This window comes from Cottoperca gobio, chromosome 14 (genome assembly GCF_900634415.1).
Source record: "Cottoperca gobio chromosome 14, fCotGob3.1, whole genome shotgun sequence".
NCBI classification, from domain to species: Eukaryota; Metazoa; Chordata; class Actinopteri; order Perciformes; family Bovichtidae; genus Cottoperca; species Cottoperca gobio.
Window position 1 is genome coordinate 11987512 of NC_041368.1, and position 23151 is coordinate 12010662.

Below are 23151 nucleotides of genomic sequence, written 5' to 3' on the forward strand. Positions count from 1 at the left end.
GGCAACTGCTTCCCTACAAAACATCCATCATGGGAAATGATGAGGTGTGTGTTTGTCTCTACTTTATATGCATTTCTGCACACTCTGACAGAAAGCTGTCAGCTGTGGGGCTAGAGTGATTTTCCACTGGCATCCATGGAGAAAATCCTGGTTGGATTCAGAGCTGCCTGGCTTTTCGGATGTGTAAGAGTGCTGGAGACAGGCCTAGCAGGTTTAAGCAGATTAATTAGGGTGTAGCAAAGACTGTGAAGAAATCTCTCTTCCATACATGCTATATCCACTGACACAGCTTTGCATACCGGCAAGTCCCTGAAATGTGCACACTACCCCCCGCATCTCGCTCTAACTCTCTCACAGACACACACACACACACACACACACACACACACACACACACACACACACACACACACAACACACACACACATAGAGGAAACACTGTTGCAAGGCAAAAAGTCTGCCATGGCCCCCATTCATCCTCCCTCTCTCCAGGGTAAGTCCAATAATTATACCTTTCCACTTTCCCTGAATGTGTTTATCCTCCCAGTTTCCCTCAAACTCTGTTTTGTGCTTAGAACACACTTCTCCTTGTTAGCGCACTTGCAAGTAAAACACTATTCTAGTAGGGATGATTTTCACTTCCTGTCTCTTCATCGGAACATGGGATTCATCCCATACCCTTAAGTCGCCTCCTCGTTTCCCCCACTCTCTTCCTTCGCTTCTTAGCTTCGCCCTCGTAAGATGCGAGCGTTACTTTTTTACCACACTAATAAGGACTGTGAATTATGATTGATCAAACTGTTTTTTAAAGGGTTAGGGCTTACATGTTTGGGCTTTTCATGCCTTTATGATAGTGAGAAGTGCAGATTGTGAAAGGGGGAGAGAGAGAGAAGGGAACAACATACAGCAAATGGCCACAGGTTGGAGTTGAACCAGTGGCTGCTGTGGCAAGGACTCAGCCTTTATATATGGGTTGCCTTTGCTAAATTCAAGCACATTTTACCACTTTGATCATAATTTTACAGTCCAGTACAGCCACAGTAAACAGTACAGAGGGCTGTGGAGCTGGGGGTGGAGCATTCATACACCTGTAGCGATAACACTTTCGCATAGGCTGCACACGTGTTTCCTTGCTACTCCTCTGGAAGCCTCCTCTCTCCTTGACTCCGCATTTAAGGAATTGTGAAGTCCTTCAACATGTCGTGTCTCAATCAATTTCCGGGCCAAGAGATCGAGGAGAGAGGACTGAGGAGTCGAGGAGGGACATTGGGATGAACCCACAGTGTTCATGTAACATGGTTGCCCTTGTAGTGAAACACAAAAACTATCCAATGTGGGATAAAACAGACGAGGGATTAACATCTGTGAAAGTGGTGCAGTTTAAAATTCAAAACGGATGCACAACACCAATAATAATAAATTGATTCTTTAAGTAGCAGACTGGGTGTTTCTCAAGAGATATGGAAAGTGAAAATGAGCCCATCCAAACTGAAACCAAAACTTGTTATTGCTTCTCCACTTTTCTGTGAACATCCATTATCTTCCATCTTATCTCACTGCACTGATTGATATTGAAGAAAAGACAAGGGCAGAAAATAGAAGCACCACCTCCCAGCCCCTCCCTGAATCCTCATCACCATCATCATTTTCATCATTACATGAAATATGACCGAGAGCATAATCAAGAAGACACCAGAGATATACATGCATCATCTGGCCAGGAGAACTTCACTTGTGGGGAGACAGACAGAGGCCCTAAGGAGGAGGAGAGGCGGAGAGGAGGGGTGGGAGAGTGTAGAGAAAGTAGAGGTTAGAGGACTAAAGGGTGCAAAACAACAGAGGGAATTGAGAGGGAAGTGAAAAGAAAATGAGGTTCAATATTAGATAGGGAAAAACTGATAAAATAAGTGGGATATTCACCATAGCACAGGCAGGGAAATAATACAGAGGCAATCAGGGAAAATGGAGGCATAATATCCCAGTGCTGCATAATCTCCACAGATTCAAGCATAATGCATAATCTCCACAGGTTCAACAATACACCATGTGCCCTAATTCTGAGCCAATTACAAATGGTGTGCCATTTGGTTGGTTTGCATGTGTATGGATTTGACTGGGAGGAGCTTGAATGTGGATTTGAGGTGGGTGTCTTCAGACAGCTGGGGTCCCCATGCATGCACCAGCCCTCCCCTTTGCCTTCTGTATTCTCTAATGCCCTTCACTGACCAGATTAAAACTCCAAATAACAAACGCACAAAGGCTGGAAACATCTGTTCTGGAACACACTGTCCATCCCTCTCCATGCTGAGCACTGTTGGTCACTCCTCAGTTCCAGTCCCCGTGCGGACAACATCTGCAGCAATGGACTATTGCACATTAACTACTGGAGCATGAGACCAAGCTAACTCAGCAACCATGAGAGCATCATCCTTTACACAGGAACACAAGTGCTTTATAAAACTGCCTTCCACCTTGTTGCCTTCTGTACAATTAAATGTTTAAATGTTTTGACTTTCTCAATATTGTCATTTTGTACGATAGTCAGTGCAGTCAAATGCTGCTATTGTGCAACATCCCCTCAGCCTTGCTGTATCTGCCTACAATAACCCTTTTTCCTGCCGTATATAGCAGCCGCACTCTTGGAAGAGACTTTTGCAACTCATTGGTTGTAAACGAAAGCCTTTGGCAAAAATTTTAAAAGTTTCACTTCTACAACAAATGCAATTACACGGCATGCCATCCTTCATTGTGAACTAGTGTAAAGTGTCTTTAAGTATGAAGTTAAGCCAGTATAGTCCCTGTAGCTCACGGCATGTGCTTTCTATCACTTTTAATTCAGATAAGGGATTTTTACAGCTGCAGCGAAAGGACTTAAGAGTCCTCACAGCATACAGTAAAAGGAGCATAGTAGCAGTGCACAAAGGCACCAGCTACATACTAACAACCTAGAAACCCTTTGTAAACGCTACAATGCAGAGTAAATATCTAAGCTATGAGATCACAGATCTCCAGGTGACCAAGTGGTCTCAGACCGGTTGTTTTGATCCCCGCTAGAGTATGATTACTGATTTGATTAAAGTGACCTAAATGTCGGCCCTGAGCGATCAAAACGGACTATTTGTTGTAAAGAACAGAAAGTAAAGGCATGCGGTGCAGGGTGGTTAGCAGCTCAAGTACAGCACATGGTACACTGGCTCTGAATCTGCCATACAGTCCTCTGTCCTCGCAACACCAACAGTTACTATTGCTTGCTTTACAGAAACAGGTGAAGATGGAATCGGATTTTCTGCCTTGTTGCGCTTACATCCTGTACAACAGAGAATGAATTGACACACATTGGGGAGCATAAAAGGCAGTGATGGGCCATATAACGGTGCTCACTCTGACTTATATAGAGCATTTATTTATGAAATAACCTAACCCAGGTAAAACGCAATGCAGAAAAACATGCTGAGTGTGTGGGCTTGGATGAAAAAAAGACACTACGTTCGGTGGATTTCATCAATTAATCAAGCTTCCGGTATTCCCTTTTTGTTTTATTCACTGGGCTGTATACTGGGGAAGTCTGATGTCATTTTTTGTTTTTTTTTGCTCAGGCACTCTCCACTTCTTTGTGAATCGGAAGATACGATGGAAGGAGTTGTTGACGATTTCTGGGGGATGTGATGTGATGGAGGTGAATGAATCGGCAAACAGAAGTCTGGAAGGTGACACTTAGCAGATATAACAGCGCTTTGGCCTAGATTGGTAGAATGTTGGATAGGCTACATGAATAATAAACCAACGACAGAGTCCATCTTGCTGGCTGGTGATGTTCTTTACTCTCATCACCCCCACCAGACTGGAGACCACTGAAGGGAGTGGATAAGCTTAGAGGCATTAACACCATGAAAAGCAAAATATATTTCAACACAATGACTAGCTTCCAGTGATGCTTAAAATACCAGAAAAGAATGAGCATTCTACATTATAATACTACTGCTTGTGATTGTGCAGACGTCCCTTGGTCTGTTCTTTTTTTTCTTCCCATTAATAACACATTTGCCTGAAGATGCCCTCTTACCCACGTACCCCGACAAGTCTTTATGAACAGATTGCACATCAATCACTGCACAGCAACAATTATGAACCATTATCATTTTGCTGAGACACATGACTTAGCTTTGTCACACTCAGATGCACACACATTTACGAGAAAAGGCACTCATGACCCAGACATACATGTAGTATGTGCACACGGGCATGCTAGGGGTCAGTTTGAATATTACTAATGTTATTTTTTAACAATTATCATTTCTGTTCATCTTAATATTGAAGCTTGACTTCATACAATGGTTATAAAAACATGGCTGGATGTAGCTTTCAGAAAACAGAAGGCTACACCCAACAGATGACAGTGGCAATACGTTACAGCTATATCAGTAATAGTGTGAAGGCCTCTTTCAAGGTCTGCTAATGGAGAAGCTTAAGCCAGCGCCAACTTCATCTAAAAGGAGATGTAAAGCCATATTTCAAATTCAAATGTTGAAACACGACTGCACTAAATTATAGCCAATAATGTGCTGTGTATGGCATGACAATATACTTCCTTGAAAGGTAGACAGCGGCATGGAATTAATCATTTTGTGATCCGTCATATTGAAAATGGATTGTGTGTGTTTGCCAAGTCTCAGCTTAAACGTGTACACAATGAAATGATCAAATGTTTTTGTATATATTGCACGGCTGAATGTGCATCTATTAGGTATGTTTCTAACAAAGAGGGTAAAGTAAATTATTTTATTGGCTGTATTTAACAGAAAAAACACCAACTTTCCAATACCTCCTAGAACCACCATGGGGTGAAAAACTAAAAATGCAATAGCGCCTGTTCAACCATTTAAAACGTGATATTGACCCTAAGTTAAATCACGAACATGTTATAAGTATTTAACATTCCCTCCTCCTCCTTCCCTACTGACCGACACACACCTACAGTCAGAGACAGAGTGGAGGAAAGGAGAGAACTCAAATAAAATACCCCCCACCCGTCGCACGGACCTCTTCAAGCCTCTTCTATACAATATATACAGTAGGGGGTCCCTGCACCACGCTACACCAGTTTGGGGGTCCTTGGCCCGAAAAACGTTGAAGACCCCTGCACTAGATAATAAATAAACTCACTTTAGGAAAAGTCATGAATTGAGAGATGCAGGGGTTTCATTTTATGTTGATTTGATTTTTTAATCAAAACACAAGGGTGGTCAAAATGACACCTAGACAGTTCTAGTATTGAAATACATATCTGAATGCATTTTTACCACAATCTTCGCTTGGACTTGTGCAACTTAAGCATTAAAACTCAAGGCTAGTCTGACAGTGAATACATTTTATTTTCTCACTGTTTGAGAAGCACTATCTGTCAGACAGACACGGAGTAGCTGGCAGCTGAACCCTTCCACACTGTTTTGCTGGCGGATTTTCAATCTGTGGGCAGGACATCTCAGGCAGACAGGAATATTTGGTTTATTCATAACAAGGATCCTCAGTCATAGGCTATGACAGGTGCATGGGAGCAGCTTGACCCAATATGACCTTTACCAGAGTTTCACCAATGACTTCCTGAACACAAGCACTGTTATACTAATGGATGGCAATGACTGCTGCTGTCATTAGACTGGACTCAACAGTGAATACAACCTAGTCTAGTTTCAGCTACGCATCTTTGATTTTATAACTTTTCATCAGGCACTAAGACAAGTTTTAGTTATGTCTTTTGAAGGAATTCCAACAAAAGCCCTAAACTTGATGATGCATTTAATAAAACAGCATATCCAGAAAGGTTAAATCATTTATATGAGGGCAAATGAAAAAAAATCAAATCAACTGAGCACAACATTGAGCCAAATTATATAATTGAATTACAAGTTTTGCTTAAATAGATTATTTTCTATTGACTCAGTGCTCTAGTTTTTGCAATTGAAAAATGCTGATAAACAAATATCTTTTGTCATAATTTTGCTTCACAAAATGATCATTGCTTCTTAATGGGGGAAGAGAGGTAATGGTGAATTGGTTATTGAAATTGAAATACAAACTCAATATGCACGTTACTTGAAGCGGAGACTAATTATTGAGCAATATAAGAAGTGAAATGGAGAAAATTTAAATTAAATTCAAATTAAAGTCAAGTTGCCTATTGCCAAAGTATAACCACATATTTTAATTGAGGTCAGATAATATGATTAAATAGAATGACATGACCACCTATAAAGCATTTAGCAGGGCATAATAGACACTCAGTGGCCACTTTATGAGTACAATACAACAGCCCCGGCAAAATAAAGCTCATAATGTTTAGTTTTTGCTGATATTGTCTGAAATGTGTAAATTCAATTATATGTTTATTATTGAGGTCATAGCTAAAGGTGGGTCTGTACTGAATTATATCAGGGCAGGTTTCAACTTTTTTCATCTGGACCATTAACATAAATGAGTGGGTCAAAATATTAGAAACAACTCTCAATATAATGCAGTCCAACACCATCACTGAGTATGACCTCATAACAAGTCAAATTTAATCAACACCTTAATGACAGTGTCAACAAAATCAATATAGGCATCATAAACAGTTGTATTGGACTGCATTCGACTGTACAGGTGTACCTAAACCTAAATTAAATCAATTTTGGACAACACAGACAAAACTAAATGTATTAAAACAATACTAATTGACTCTAAAGTGTAACATGTTGAACTGTATCTTAAATTTACACGTACATACGGTTGCTTCTTAAGAGAATTAGAGAGCTACAACAAGCTTCGACACAGTACATCCAGTTAGTATGCTTCTTCACAGGCATATGTTTCTTCCAACCAACTGTAAGAAAGTGCACCAGAGCTCTTAAAGGTGTTTGCATGGTCCAATTAACACCAGATGCTAGCCCTTAGCTAACTTACCAAACATCGTAATGCACAGACCTCCAAGGAGTGAGCATGGTCCAGTTAGCACCAGATGCTAGCCCCTTGTCTCACTGTCTTCAGCCAAAGAAATATGCATTCATTAGTTCCACTTGGCTGCTCTGGCCACCTCTATATTTGCACTGTAATATGCAGAAAAACACCTTAAATCTCTTACACACTGGTAGTGTTTTATTATTGTCTTACACTAACAGAAAGACAGAATAACAAATGTTGAGCTATTTAAAAGGTTGTATTGTCATTTCATCAGCCATATTAAAGGCAAATATGCTATTCATTGTGGATCTACTAGAGTACTCTAACTGGAATGAGAAGACAGATGGTAATGACTGTACATTTTTTTTTTACGTATATTTGACTTCCTGTGTGACCTCATTGGAAGCAGCAACCCATTGTCTTAGGTCTAGTCAACTCCAACCTTCCTAACATTTCCCTTATACTCACAGACAGAGTTGCAAATTAATCAGTCAAGAGCAACGGCATTGCAAAATGATCATACGTCCCAGCACACTACATTATAAACAAGAGGCTGTAACTGTCATCTCTTTGTTAAATCATGGAGTCCAAATGTTTTTAGCACTGGACTGCACATTTTTCTGATTAATTGTAAAGGGTTTAAAGCATTACGTGTGTCTAAGTGCCCTGAGTTGGAAAAAGTTCAACTCTGAACAGATAAAAGCTCTGCAGCTTTTTCTCTGCCGCCTAATCATAAGAGCCCAGGGGGTGTCCTCCTCTACTGCACTGTCAACAACAAAAACGGAGAAAAAAGCTAGTAGTGCTTATTACTGACCACCCGGAGCTACAGTAACTGATTAAACGGACACAACTTGCAGTGACATAAACAACACACATCAAGCTAAAAGGAACATTAGTGGGGCACTTAAACCTTCGGGTACATTTTTTTGATTGCCTTATCGTATCTGCTGTAAATAGTTATGTGTAGCTTGCTGGCACACAAGACACTGATAGCGGATAATGTGCTGCCCAGCTACAGCAAGATGCCACCACTGCAAAAAATGCCTCAATAAGATTTGGATCAGATATATAAGGGATCGACACCTAAGACGTTTAAAGAACCATATAGATATTAGTCTCACACATTTGAGTTTTTCTTTGCTTTAACCAAAAATCCAACTAGACACCCATGATTTACAGCATAGAAAATGGCAATGTTCATCCCACTGCACTTTTACATCCATTTGCTTCACCTAATCACGGAGGTTGAAGCTCCTTCAATGATTTAGCTCAAGGGAACAGCTTTTGTTCTTTTTGATAATGGTTAAGGCAGCAAGAAAATAAGGAGAACTCAAACTTATCCTCAACACCTTAACAGCTGAGAAAAAAACGCTTTGATTTGCCTGGTTCACAAAACTGCCAAACCAGCTTAACGAGAGCAAAGCAGAGAAAGGCAAACAGGGGATAAGTACACAGGAGGGCTGTTGGACTGGCAACAGATGGTGCAATGTGGCCAACCTATCTACTCACAGAAAACATTGACAATCTGCCTGGGAACACACAGGGCTGGCAGGAACTAACTTTGGATGTTGTCAATGGGTAAGAGTGAAATGCATGATTGATGGCAACTTGCCACTTTCCAAAACACTAGAGTGCCTCCCAATACAATCCCTACTGAACCTTACTGTAAGTGGTGTGCTACATTTTCAGAATCTCCCTACTAGCGCTAACTAAGCATCTAATATGTTAATGGCTGACCACAACCAGAACCCAGGCCTGACCAAACACAAATACTTTCTAATCCACTGTGCACGTGGTGCAGGCCAGTTTCAAAGCACAAATACGGAGGTGGGGATAAATAATTCCTTCCATGTGATGCACTTTGGAAGAGAACACTATTTCATGCCTGGAGAAAGCATGGCTTTGACTCCCAAATTATGCCAATTAGGCTAATGTTGTTTACTGCGTAGTCTACGGCACTGAATGGCTCAAAGGAATGCCCATCACTGAAGAGAACACAGTGACAAGGAAGCAGGGAATGAGGGCGCGGATGATTTCTCAACAGGGATGAGACACTACACAAGATGAGGTCAAATTTAAATAACTTTTATGGCCTAAAATGAATAATGTTAATAAGTATCTAGATTAACATTTTGTTTATTCACATGGGTATTTTGCATATGGTGAAGTGTTGACCAGTTTATAGCAACACATAAAATACATATATCTTCGCTTAAGAGTTGGATAGATAAGAATGGGACGATGTCATTCTCATCACCCACAGTTCCTAAGCATTGGTTATCCTTCACTGCTAATGTTTTCTCCACTGGTGTTGGCATGAGGGATCACTCAGCTGTTGGTGCCCCGGCCGTTTCCAACGGTGGTTGACATACTAGTACTTAGTATTTCCATTTTCTGCTATTCTATACTTATGCTCCACTACATATCAGAGGGAAATATAGTTATTTTTACTGCAGTACATTTATCTGACAGCTTAAACTACATGTAACATATAAAACACATGATCTGATGCACTACGGTATTACTTATCCCCCCAGTAGGAGACAAAGTAACTATAATTGGCTCCAAATTGACAAACTACGACAATACAATGCTACAACGTCTTTTTATTAGTTAAATATTTACAATATAATATAAGATTTGGTAATAATTTAACAATCTGAAAGGAGCCATTCTGCATGATCAGTACTTTTACTTTTGATACTGTAAGTACATTTAGCTGACAATACTTATATGATTTTATAAAGGATCTGACTTCTTCGACCACCGCCTGTTTTACAAAAGGGGTTTGCGAGCACTTCTTCCTAGAGATTGCAGTTTGCAAATTACAGATACATTTGTGAGTGCTACAGGACTCTCGAATGCTCATGCATGGGTCGGTAAATAAAATAAAAAATATTGAGGTAGCCGGACTTTTTTAGCCGAAGGTGACCATGTCTGTCTGATGGTTGGTCTATATCAACAACTATTACATGGATTATCATTACAGACGTTCATGATCCCCATATGATGAAACCTAATGACTATAGTTTTCACGTATCTTGTGAAATACCTCAACATCTACTGGATAGATTGGCACCTAATGTGATACAAACATCCATTTAGTGTCATCAGGAGGTTAACATCAGCCATCAGCCTCAGCTTTTACTTTATGTTTAGTGCTAAGCAGCAACTGCTAACATGGCGAACAGTACAGTTTCACAGAGACGCTGCAGACCCGTCTTTGTTTGGGGATCTTCTTTGGCCAGTTTGAAGATATGTTTTTGTAATTCCTGCTGCCAATCCCAACACCTACATCTGCCCAGTGTATGCTGTGTTATGCTCCAACTGAACATTGCATGACCTCCCTTTTGCTTGGCAAGTACTAGTAGCTTGACAACAAACTTTGTAACAATTCTCAAGTTATGTTTTATATTACAGGCTTCTTTCTGTAGATCTCAACTTAAGAGTTCACAACTGTACTCATAAGCTTTAGTTCCACTCATTCTACTAAAATCTCAAATAAATGTCTAGCATGTTGCACCTCTCATCAAAAGAATTACCATAGTGCACTAAAGAAACACAATGCAGACACTAGACTTATCTAGCAGTGTGGCTCCGTTTGAAGGCCGCCTGTCACTGGGAGGATTTAATTGATCATCTGTCTGAGTGACTATACTTCTGATTCACTTAGCACAGTCGAACTGAGGGGGAGCCATCTTGCTCATGGGTTCTGTATTAATGAACACCCTTGCATCCGCCGCCCTTCTACCCACACCTCCCTTCAACACATCACTGTTTATTATGTCTTTCCGTCCCTTCGTAATAGTTTACGCGAGCTTTTCTAATTCCATCAACAGCCACTCACTCTGATGATTAGTGCCAGTCCACTGGTGGCCTGGAGGTCGCACAGTTGTTTGTTGATGTGGCTCTGAAGTAGTGCTCAGCTGCAGCGTCTGAATAAACAGACTGATGATGTGAAAAGCTGGCTCTGTGGTTGGCCACGTATGATTGTAAACATGGACAGCAGGTGACTGTTGATTATTAAAATTACATACTTGGATGTGAGGAACAAGTAACATGCTGCAACTGTGCGAGAAACACAAAGAGTCTTGTTTATCAAGCAACAAAAATACAAGACCATCTAATAATAAACAGACAGAGCCTCATTTCTCTGTGAAATGGCTGATGTTATCATTTGTGTCAAATATGCACCCAACGGTACAGGAAATATAATTTCAACAAGGGTACTCTATACTCAATACTCCAAATGTGTGGCCCAGTGATGGTCTATCAGCTGAAGCAGTGCATGTTACCTTACTGGTCTTGGATCACATTTGCTAATCTCCAGGGTCTTCCTTTTGGCTTTCTCATTTGCAGTCTGAGAAAAACATAGATTTTAGAATTCTTATTTAGATTCAGTCATTTTCAGCTAAAGTAAGATACGTGCTCAATGTACAAAGCACTTCCCTTGTAAATCCTCCATTCTGGAAAATATCTACAGCACACTACAATAATTAGAAAAGATGAATTAACTCTGCAGATGGAATACAAGTATTTTCATATTGTTGTAACAGACATCACAGTTGTATTGAAGTGAGCCTGAAGTTGGATCATTAGGCACGAAAAGAACAAGCGTAACTGTTAGAAATAATCTCAAAACTGACATTTGGAGTGTATTTTCTTTTGGCATACTCCTTTTTTGCAATCTTACCCACAGTCAGTTTAGAAGATCAGTACAACACAAGACATAGAATATGATTCTGCTAGGTTACTGTCTATTGATTATTTGTCATGAGCTCTACTGTGCAACGTGTATGGAAAAAACACAGTGTAGAAATAAGTGTTGTTTAGTACTTGGTTAATTTATAAGACAAACAACTGTTATGAGGTATATTATTTGTTTTTGCCAGGCTGACAGATGTAGATTTCTTGCATATCCCCATCATTTACATATTTTAAGCTTTGCAACCATCTTAAACAGCTGAAATGTTTTGCAGCACATGGAATGAATAATGCCCCTTCAAATTTCAGTCAGACTGAAGCTCATAAAATGCATGACGAACCACCAAAATTGAGCTTGTACAGCACAAATGTGCCCAGGGGAGCAGCACCCCTAAAGTTAGCTACATTTTCTAAGCTACTGGTTGAGATACAAGACTACAGCCCATTAGAAAAAATGAGGATGTGTGTGGACACTAAGGAAACAGAGCATTTTGAGCTAGTCTCACTGTCAGAGCTTCCCCACCGCACTTTCATCTACCCGCTCGCTCCCACCCGCAGCATCGCATGACAACTTTGGCTGCAGCAATACTGGCAGGATCCTGCAGCCCCTGAAGGAGTCATGCGATTATGCATCCCTATAGCCATGTTGTTCTGAGTTACACAAAGAAGACTAGAGGCTGCCTTGGACAGACTGTTTTGTTTATGTAAGAGAAGCTCCAGAAAATAACAACCTATTGACATGGTCTGCACAAGAGGAGACAACATAAAACAAAATAGGTTAGTGTCTGTTATTTCGACTGGAAAATTGTGCGTAAAGTTTTGAACAAGATATCTGGATAGCTTCAAAAACTAGGAAGTGACCATCAAAATACATGAAAGAACGTGAGGCAATTGGGATTCAAGGGGAGACACTAGAGGCAAGAATACTGTTTTTTTTCATTAATTGCCCAATGTTGAGTCATGGCTTCTTTCAGACTAGTGGAAAAAAAACATCCAAAATACATATTTTGGTGTTTATTCAACAACTCTTTGTTAGGAATTTAGCATTAGATAATGCTTCATTTGCATAATGAAACATAACTTTTCAGAAAGCTTGTAAGACAAAACATAATTGGATTAATGTAAGTATTCAGCTGGAGATGTTTCATTGTGATATCTATTATGTATGGAATTTTACAAAACACATCTTTAAGACCTTTTTCTCAAAATTAGTTTTTTTTTTCTCTTTATCTGAGCCACAAATCTCCACTTCAGTAGCACTTAGCCTAAATCAAATAATCCAGTTTCATTATTATCTATATTCTGAAGGTTTTCAAAGAGGTCTGTTCATATATCATTCAGAGCCTTTTATTTCTAAAAACATAGTAAAAAAATATATTTGTTATGGCTGTTGACAGAATCTAAATGTTGAACTTGGCTTTATCCAATGTTCATATGTCTGTTCTGGAAATGTATGCAAATGAACATATATAAGAGAAAACTTCATTTCTATATTTAAACATAACATTTTAGAAAATCTTTAATACAAAAAAAGATTTGTCTTAATGTAAGTTATCATGTGGGGAAGATTCATAGTGATATTTCTTAGTTTCAATCTTTACCCTACTCCCCTTAAACTCGACCACTAAATCAAAGCTTATTTATGCTATTATCCAGTTTCAAAGGAAAATTAGACACATTAGTCAAATAGCAGATACTTGATATTTAATGTACATTGGAAATGGATTATTTAGGTCCTGTGGTTGGTCTGCTTAGTTAAAAAGCAGCCAGGGAATATAAAGATTTATTGAATTATGAGATGCACTCCACTGTGCAAACACTAATCCCTCAGACCGCCCCCACACCACAAGATGGCACCGCCTCAATAATTATAGCAAAAGTACATACAAATTCATGAAGAGACCTAAATAAGGCTTCAAAACAAACGATTCAAAATTCTACAATACATCATTCAAGACTATGTGACAGCTCCTGTGGAGTTCAAATGAAAGCCATATTCCTGATATTTAGATTTAGCTCCTATATGTGTGGTATTTAATATTTGATTGTTATTTTATCCTCTATATGTTTTGCTGAAACATAGCGTACCTCTCTTCCAACTATAAAAAGAGATTTGTCAATAATAATTGCAGCTTCTACGCTTACAATGAATGTGACAATTAACTGAGAAAATAAATTCAGAATGCCCGTTTGAGCTGCGGAAATACAAATGAGCTTTATTGTATTTAAGGAGAGGGAGAAAATCCCCACAAAATCACTCTGACACAGTCATTGTGTTCATGAAGTTGGCCTCTATTCAGTCAAGGAAATCAGCGGAGCGGCTATAACATTTGTCTCTTGACACTATAACGACAGTTTTGGGTCTCTGGTTTCCTTATGAGCGAGAGAGTCAGTCACTATCTTTAAATACAACTGTGCTGTTCAAGATGTATAATGTAAATGTGACATATGGTGCGGTGTAAATAAGTGAGGCAGAGAGACTGTTATAGTAGCTTTGGTACTGGATAGTAATCCACTAGAATATCAAACGCCACACTGTCTCATTTTAAACGTAAAAGCCAATACTGTATCCTGACACACACACACACACACACACACACACACACACACACACACACACACACACACACACACACACACACACACACACACACACACATTCCTTTTTTTTCAAGTGTCTCCTTAAGCATTAGTATTTCCAGGACAGTTCACCACTATTGATTTTTGAGGAAGGAGAGGAAACAGTACCAGTAAAATAAGACAATAGAAATACAAGTGTCTAATGTGGAGAAGGCAATAAGACAAAGGAACGTTGTGGCGCAGAAAATGACACAAAGAGCTCAGATAATGCCTCGACTTTGTTGCGATAGGCTCTTATCTCAGAATTGTTCTTCTTTTTTTCCCACTTCCTATTTTCCCAAAAAGCCAAATACAGGTTCCAGAGTGGGTGACAAACCAGCGCAAGCCACAACAGTTTTCAACACAACTGTGAAAACCATAATCCTGAAGGTGAGAGTCCAATTTCTATTACAACAAACTGCAGGATACAAAATAGTCAAGCCATTAGGTGCAAAAACTCCAATATTTTATGATTCAAAAAAGGCATGCAAATACACTGTTTGCCTGGAATTCCCTACTTTCTGCACCTCAATGAGAGTGAGAAACAGAGAGCAGGAGAGACAGTGTGGGTGTTTGTGTGTGGATGCATGTCTATCTGTGTGTGCGTCCGAGCGTGTGTGCATCTTGTTCATGGCAAGAAATCAGCTCAGTTTAGCACATAATGGAAATGTGAATAGCCCAGAGCGCCTCTCTCCCACACAGGGAGAGAACTGGCTGGGAGCAGGCTGCATCTTTCCAAATCCAAACAGTGAGCGAGAGTTAGCAAGGTTAAAATCCTGCCCCCCCCTTTTCTCTCCCGACCCCGGAGCGATTCACAGCTCTGCCCATACATTACTCAAACAGGTCATCCAAACAGGTCTCACTAGGAGTCTGTAAACATATTCACACACATATGCGCACACATGTTATGCACACGACGAGGCACTCATACTAGGTGGAAAGGTGACGTTGCTCATATTATGAGAGATGACATCTTGTATATGGATCTCTCGGCACAGCAGCCCAGAAATGTTATGCTTAATTTAACATAAACTAACATTTTCAGATTCAACATTACCACTTCAAACAGCCCATAAAAGGTTACCAACCTCAATACAGACTGCATAACAAGTTTTCCATTGTATTGTCATGCAACAGTGAGATTCCTTTGACCAGAGTCGTACCTTTGCGCCCACAGGGATATGAGGAAAACTCAGACTTACGTGCTACTTCTAGAGATGCGTTCCGGCTTACGGCCTCTCCTATATAGTTTCGGGCCACGCACACGTAGCTGCCATCGTCGGGCTTGCTCCGTCGCCCATGGATGATACGTAGGAAGAAGAGAGACCCGCTGGGCAGCAGCATACGGTGGGAGCGGGGGTTGTCGCGGTCCGTCTCAACACGCTCCCCATCTTTGTACCATTCCACCGTGGGGGTTGGACGGCCCTCTGCCTTACAGTTGAGAGTGGCTGGTTCCCCTTTGGACACAATGAGGTCAGAGGGGTGCTCCACAATGCGGGGAGGGAAGTCTTCCTGGCGAAGACGAGACCCTAGAGAGGATACAATAAATACATACACATAAGTTATGCATTTTAATTTTGCTGCAGCATTGACAGCAGTATGTTTGGGAAAACGATACATTTACATACATATTTAGTTCGAATGGGCATAAAGAGTGCAAAGGGCAGTGCAAAAACTGCACCCGCTTACTAAATATCCCCAAAATAAAAACGGTACATGAAAGGGAATTGTTGATTACCAGGCTGATTAAAATAAGATGACAGAAAGAAATGTGGAGTCAAATATAGAACTGCAACATTTAGTAAGCTAATTGATTAGTCGATCGACAAAAACATTATCGGCAACAATATTTGATTAATCGTTAAAGTAATTTTTTACGTGAAAATGGCAGAAAATGCTGTTTCCAGCTTCTTAAACATGAAGATTATGCTTCTCTCTCTTTTATATTATATTCAAATGACGTTCCTTGGGTTTTGGACTGCCAAAACAAGACATATAAAGACATCACTTTGGACTTTGACGAACTAGGATGGACATTTCTCACTATTTTCTATATTCTATTTTCTGAAAATAATCTGCTTTTTAATAGATAATAAAAATATTGGTTAGTTGCAGCCCTAAGCATATCTCTGAAAATAGGGAAAACTTATAATAAATGCTTTATATAGTTCACATCTCTCCCTAACATAATATGGCCATGCTTTTTAAACAGGAAGCATTATATAAACACATTTGTTAATGTGATTGGTAGACTAAACTAAGTATAATTTGATGCCAGACCTTGAAAGGAAAGTTGATTAGTGTTGGGTTGGGTTCTGGCTGCACTACATGTTGTGTTACTACACTCAGGCTCCCATATTTACTTCCACAGACAGGAGCTGAGGAGTCATTACATCTCATTAGCTTTTTCATTAACACGTTCAATCAAACACTGACATCATCAAACATGTTGTCTCAGTGGGTGTCGAGCAGCGACTGCTACAAAGGATTGTTTTCACTTTGTATATGCACATTTTACAAATTCTCCTTAAAGGCTTCATTATTATACGAACATGTATGTTATTTAGATTTTAACCTGAGTGCTTGAAAGTCAATCCTCAGCAAATGTCAGGAGAATAATCCTGACTATCCTGATGAGAATAAAATAATCATCTGTGTAACCACAACCCAGTTAACAAACTCTGCTCACTCTTTATATTTCTTCGGCCACTTAGATCACTTTCGATGCTGTTTCGTGAATTCTACCTCTAAATGTCACAGATGAGTGACCTTAAAGTAGTGGCACTGTGTTTGTTTACAGGCACGACAGCATCACAGCTCTCATCTGTTTCATGGTGTATGAGGACATTATGATATCTGTGTTAAAAGGTCTTCCTTTTTGCATTGTTTGCATGCAAAAACAAACCTAGAAAGTGATTTTTGAGTCGCTTAAAAATACTTTTTGGACTGTCATAACGCAAAGAAATAAGTAAGATATAAATTAATGAAAATGATTACATGGTCTTTTGCCTATTGGCCTTTGATGGTGACAAATCCTAGACATTGCAGAGGCAACCGTGATGATTGGCTGCTACCACAGCAACAGAAATAAAGCTGCAAATGTGAGTAAAATTGACATGACTGTCTATAATGTTAAGAGGTTTGTTGACAGAAAGCATTCCATTAGCTGGCACCAACATACCAAACAGTGGCGATACTACAGATGGCAGGTTTTTTATATGCTTTTAAAAGCCTATATCTTGGGTAAGTAGCATCTGTGTGTATACACACACACAACCACACAGTCCGAGGACAATACTGACTTCTTCTAATTGGTTGTCCCATTACCCAGTCCCCACTGTGGCTAATGTACAATTTGACTTGTGCTGTGAGACAACATAATTGAAATTAGATGATTTCAGTTGTGGGTGGCTAGAAGGCTTGGTGTTTTGTACTGTCAGCGAACAAGATGCTCCCGTGGGGTCCTGACAGTCTGTTTGCCCTGTGATGGACTGACAACCTGTCCAGGGGGTTTGCCTGCTTTCTGCTTAATGCATGCTCCAGCACCCCATGACCCTGAATATTAATAAATGGGGATAGAAATGACTGGATGGGTTTTTTCTTCTTCTATGTGGCTCCTTTAGTTGCCATTTTAAGCACAGGTTATACATCTTTTGATGTTTTGAAAAAAGATTCTTGGTATGGATACATTTAGAAAATGTTCAACAATGTGGCTTATATTTTAGCTAAGGATGCACAATATTGGATTGCTGCCGATATTTGACTAATTTTGGCCAATTGCTGAAGCCGATACTGATACATGTGCATATTTGTTTTCCACCTAATTGCAGTGAACATGAAGTCTCTCCTTTAGCGGAATTAACACATTATTATGCCGTTAACGTGATGGTCCAGTGGCAGATACAGACATACAATACAATGCTTTTCAAAATGTACAAATTCATAGAGCAAAATTAGAGAACTACTAGGTTACGTGTAAAAGCTGCCGTATTTATTTTTATGGTAACATAACGGCCTGTCATTTCCGAGGACATCTTCTGGAATATGGATTTAGAGTTCATCATAGCACAGATTGGCATCAGACAAAGGACTTGTCTCTGTTCTTGTCTTGTTAGTCAGTTGCTGCTTTCGACACTGTTGATCATGACATTCTACTACAGAGACTGGAACATTATGTTGGCATAAAGGAACTTCACTAAGCTGGTTCAAGTCCTATCTATCTGAGCAATCTCAATTTGTAAGTGTTAACGATAAATCCTCCATGACAGCCAAAGTCAGTCTTGGAGTTCCGCAACGTTCTGTACTTGGACTGATTCTATTCACCTTATATATGCTTCCTTTGGGCAATATTATAAGGAACCACTCTATAAACTTTCATTGTTATGTGGATGATACCCAATTATATCTATCAATTAAACCAGATGAAACCAATCAATTGGCTAAACTTCAAGCATGCCTTAAGGACATAAATACTTGGATGTCTAGCAACCTTTTGATGTTAAACACAGACAAAACTGAAGTTATTATACTTGGCCCTAAACGCCTCCGAAACGCATTTTCTAATAACATAGAAGCTCTGGATGGCATTAACTTGGCCTCCAGCACCACCGTAAGGAATCTTGACGTTATCTTTGATCAGGATCTGTCTTTTAACTCCCACATAAAACAAATCTCAAGGACCGCCTTCTTTCATCTACGTAACATTGCACAAATAAGTCTCAAAATGATGCAGAAAAACTACTCCATGCATTTGTTACATCAAGGCTGAATTACTGCAACTCATTGTTATCAGGTTGTCCCAAAAAGTCGCTTAAGACTCTTCAGTTGATCTAAAATGCAGCGGCACGTGTATTGACAAGAACTAGGAAACGGGATCATATTACTCCTGTATTAGCTGCTCTGCACTAGCTCCCGGTAAAATACAGAATAGAATTCAAAATTCTTCTCCTGACTTACAAATCAATTAAAGGTCAGGCTCCAGCATATCTTAAAGATCTCATAGTACCTTATAAACCAACTAGAGCATTGCGCTCCCAGACTGCAGGGTTACTTGTAGTTCCTAGAGTCTCTAAGAGTACAATGGGAGCCAGAGCCTTCATCCATCAAGCTCCTCTCCAGTGGAACCAGCTTCCAGTTTGTGTTCGGGAGGCAGACACACTCTCCACATTTAAGAGTAGGCTAAAGACTTTCCTTTTTGATAAAGCTTATAGTTAGGGCTGGTTTGCCTTGGATCAGCCCTTAGTTATGCTGCTATAGGGTTAGACTGCCGGGGGACACCTCCCTGCTCTTCTCCTTCCTCTTCGTTCTCTTCCTCTCTCCTCCCCTCCCTCTCTCTTCTTCTCCCTCTCTATCTGTATGCATTTATGTAAATGTATGTTACTAACACAGCATCCGGGGCATCATCCTCTGAGTTTCTGTGTCTTTCATGTGGCAGGTTGCCACTGATAAAGTTTACGTCAGGATCAGGAATCGTGGCTGCGCCTGCTGACCTGGTCCTGCTGGACACCGGGATGCCTTTTTGACATTTTCCTGGATTCATCCAAACTTTCTCTTTTCTCAACACAACATCATTTTTGTCAAATGTTGTATTTGTACTATGTTGTTTATCCTGTACACACAACATCTATTGCACGTCTGTCCGTCCTGGGAGAGGGATCCCTCCTCAGTTGCTCTCCCTGAGGTTTCTTCCATTTTTTTCCGGTTTCTTTTAGGAAGTTTTTCCTTGTGCGATGCGAGGGTCTAAGGACAGAGGGTGTTGTATCCTGTACAGTCTGTAAAGCACACTGAGACAAATGTATAATTTGTGATATTGGGCTATATAAATACATTTTATTTTATTTTATTAATTTCTGGTCGATGCCGTGTTTCATTTGAAAGCCTTTATCTGCCGATACAGATGATGAGCCGATATCATCGTGCATCCTTACTTTTGGCCTAAGATTACCTAAAGCTGCTAAGCATCGAGCTTTGTGTACACCCAGTCTGTCTTTTTTTCTCAGCCAAAAAAGTATGTTTGTGGGGATCTGTCCATGGTCCTGAAGCTGAAACTCAAGGTCTGGCAGAAAAAGCTGGTCAGGAACATGTTCGGGCTTGTAAGCAGGGACCACTCTAATAAAAGTCACTTTGAGGTGACATCTGTCTACTAGTGGAGTTCAGAGGAACTCAATTTTAGCTTTTATAACCAAAATATTCATTTGATTGTCAAGCAAAATGCACCTGTCTTTCTGGCTCTTTGTCGTTTTAAAAGTAAGTTTTGCATGTCACAAACACAAAATCTGTCTGAGCCCTGCAAATTCCAAATCAGTAATATTTGTAAAAGACATGGTGATGGATGGATACAAATAGTGAAAATGGGCACACAGTATGTGTAATATGGATTGTATTGGGGACAGACTGCAAACCCTCAGCATTATCTTCCCTAATAGATTACAGATTTACAGTTTTGCCAGTCAGACACCAACAGTTTGGATCATTTGTGCCTCTTTCTTAACTAATCAAAAAGGCAGAAATGTACACAGACTAACCTGACTACACATATCTGCATAATTGATTACAAGCTGCAATGGCCCTGCAATCAATCTTAATTTAGTTTTTTTGTTAGACTTTTTCAAACTGATTTAATACATGTCAAATGGGGTGGTCAAAATATTAGAAACACCAGCTAGGGCTGCATCAAACAATTATGTTCATTATTAATTAATCTGCATTAATTAATTAAGTGTTCTACATTAATCTATTAATTTCATATATAAAATGTCAGAAAATTGTGAAACATGTCCATCCCAGGCCAGTTTCTCAAAATCCAAGGTCAGATCTTTGAATATCTTGCTTTGTCAGTCTAAAACCCAAAGATATTCAGTTTAATATGATATAAAACAGAGACAAGCAGGAAATATCCACATTGAAAAGGCTGAAAACTGCATGAAAAATGACTAATGATTAATCTCTTAGCCAAATAGTTGCCAATTAGTTTTCCATCGATCGACTAATCCAATAGTTGAATACTCTAATTAAAGCCTCCAAAATAAAAGAGTTCAATCAACACTTCCCTGTATTTGTCAACAAAAACAGATCACTATAAGCGCCACTAAGATACTGTAAGTTTAATTGCTCAGCCAATGTATTGCTTTGCTTTAGATTGCACAGATGTGCTGTACCAAACACACTGGCAACACAGCAACTCCAGTGTCCTGGAACCACCCAAATCCACACCTGCACTTCGTTTACTCCACTGACACAGATTTATGTTATATGGGCTACAGGGGACAAAGTGGTACAAAAGAACACTTCATGATAAGGACACTTCCTGTCAACAAGCTTTGATATATATCTCTTAGGTACAGCTGCAGTTGTACATATGCACAGTAGCTCCATGTATTGTAGACACAAACAGTCCATAATATACACTATGAGTAAGCAACTTCTTTATGGCACATTAGCCATTTCAGCTACAGGACAGCTCCTTCATCTGCCTGAGCAACCTTTTGCATTGTAGGCCACACAGACTATGACTCAAGATAAATCCATTACAGCCAACTGTGAGCACAGGATACGTTTGCAACACTTTTGAAGCACTGTAAAATAGGGCTGACCCCGCTTAGACTATTAATTGGTCATTTTGTTCTAAGATTTCTTTAGACAATCAGTCATTTCTTATGCTTTTCTTTTCATGCCGAATTACTTATTTTCAATAAACTTCTGAGTAGATATCTGGTAAACAAATTATTGAAAAATTGTGCTTTTGCAGGATTCTTTGTGGAGAAACCCAGTTTTACAGCCGACAACATCTTATGAGTGTGAGTCGACTTTCCTTAGTCGAGGACAGCCCGACTATACCAGTGCAAGGCAAACCAGCATATGAGATTTACGGAGGTGAATTGATTAAATAGATAAATGAATTAAGGTCTTTTTTTTCTTTGAGAATACAAAAAGTTTAGTGTGGACTGCCAGCACATATTTCAAACCACAATACTTGCTAAAATACGGGCATTTTTTTCTGCCAACAATTGTACCCCAGTAACAAATGTGTTCATTTAGGGCAGCCCTTATGAATAAATGAGCAACTTTTGTCTAGCCATTAAGCAGTTGGTCTGGCACAATATCTTACCTCAAGACTGAATGAACCTTTGTGATATGGCGCATTAGCATGGTGCATTTATGATTTGAAACACGAATTTCAGAGTAACAGCAAATACACTGTACATCCAAATACTCGGTATCTTTTTGATGCACTAGAACTAACAAGACCATGAAGAATACGCGTCAGGTTGCAGCCCGGTGTTTCTTTCTGCAAGACATCATTTTTACAATTAGTAATATATGTATTCATAAGCTTACCGTCGGTTTGGGTGTACAGAAGTCCACAGAGAAATAAATACTGTGGAGGACCCATTCTGGCATATTGGCCCCGTGAGCTATCGGCGCATGAATTCCTCCTCAAGCGAAACAAACAATCAATGAATCAATTAATCCTGTTTCCACTTGTACGACTTTGTGACAATGTACTGTTTGTAAGTTAGTGAACAAAAAGAACCGAATCAGTTATTTGAGCCGCTGAAATAAATCATTCACATGTTCATTCTTCCTCTCCAAGAGCGCACCAGTAAGCGGCGAGTCGACACGTTGGAAATTTCTGCAGTCACCAATTGCAAAATTCATCACCGACGCCCAAAGACACTCCGTTTACTGACGGGTTCCACGTCCGACCGCATTCTTCTGACACTTTACTGGGTCCGACCGACCGTAGGACAACGCATCCATTCTCACGCGGGACAAGTTGAGAGATGAAACGGTGGAGACAGGATTCAGTCAGAGGTGAGAAGCTGCACGGTGCAGCACAGCGCAGCAGCCCCTCCTCTCCACTCCGCTGCCCTGGGAGAAACTAACAAGCGA

General features: G+C 39.9%; 1 protein-coding gene across 1 annotated transcript in view; it reads right to left on the reverse strand.

Moving 5' to 3' along the window:
• LOC115019125 (roundabout homolog 2-like) overlaps nt 1–22918 on the reverse strand; it is an 87539-nt gene extending 64621 nt beyond the window's left edge. Inside the window, 2 exon segments of the mRNA XM_029448497.1 lie at nt 15462–15788; nt 22597–22918. Of these exon segments, the coding sequence (XP_029304357.1) occupies nt 15462–15788; nt 22597–22651 (382 nt within the window). The 5' untranslated portion in view covers nt 22652–22918.
• Nucleotides 22919–23151: the final 233 nt, after the last annotated feature.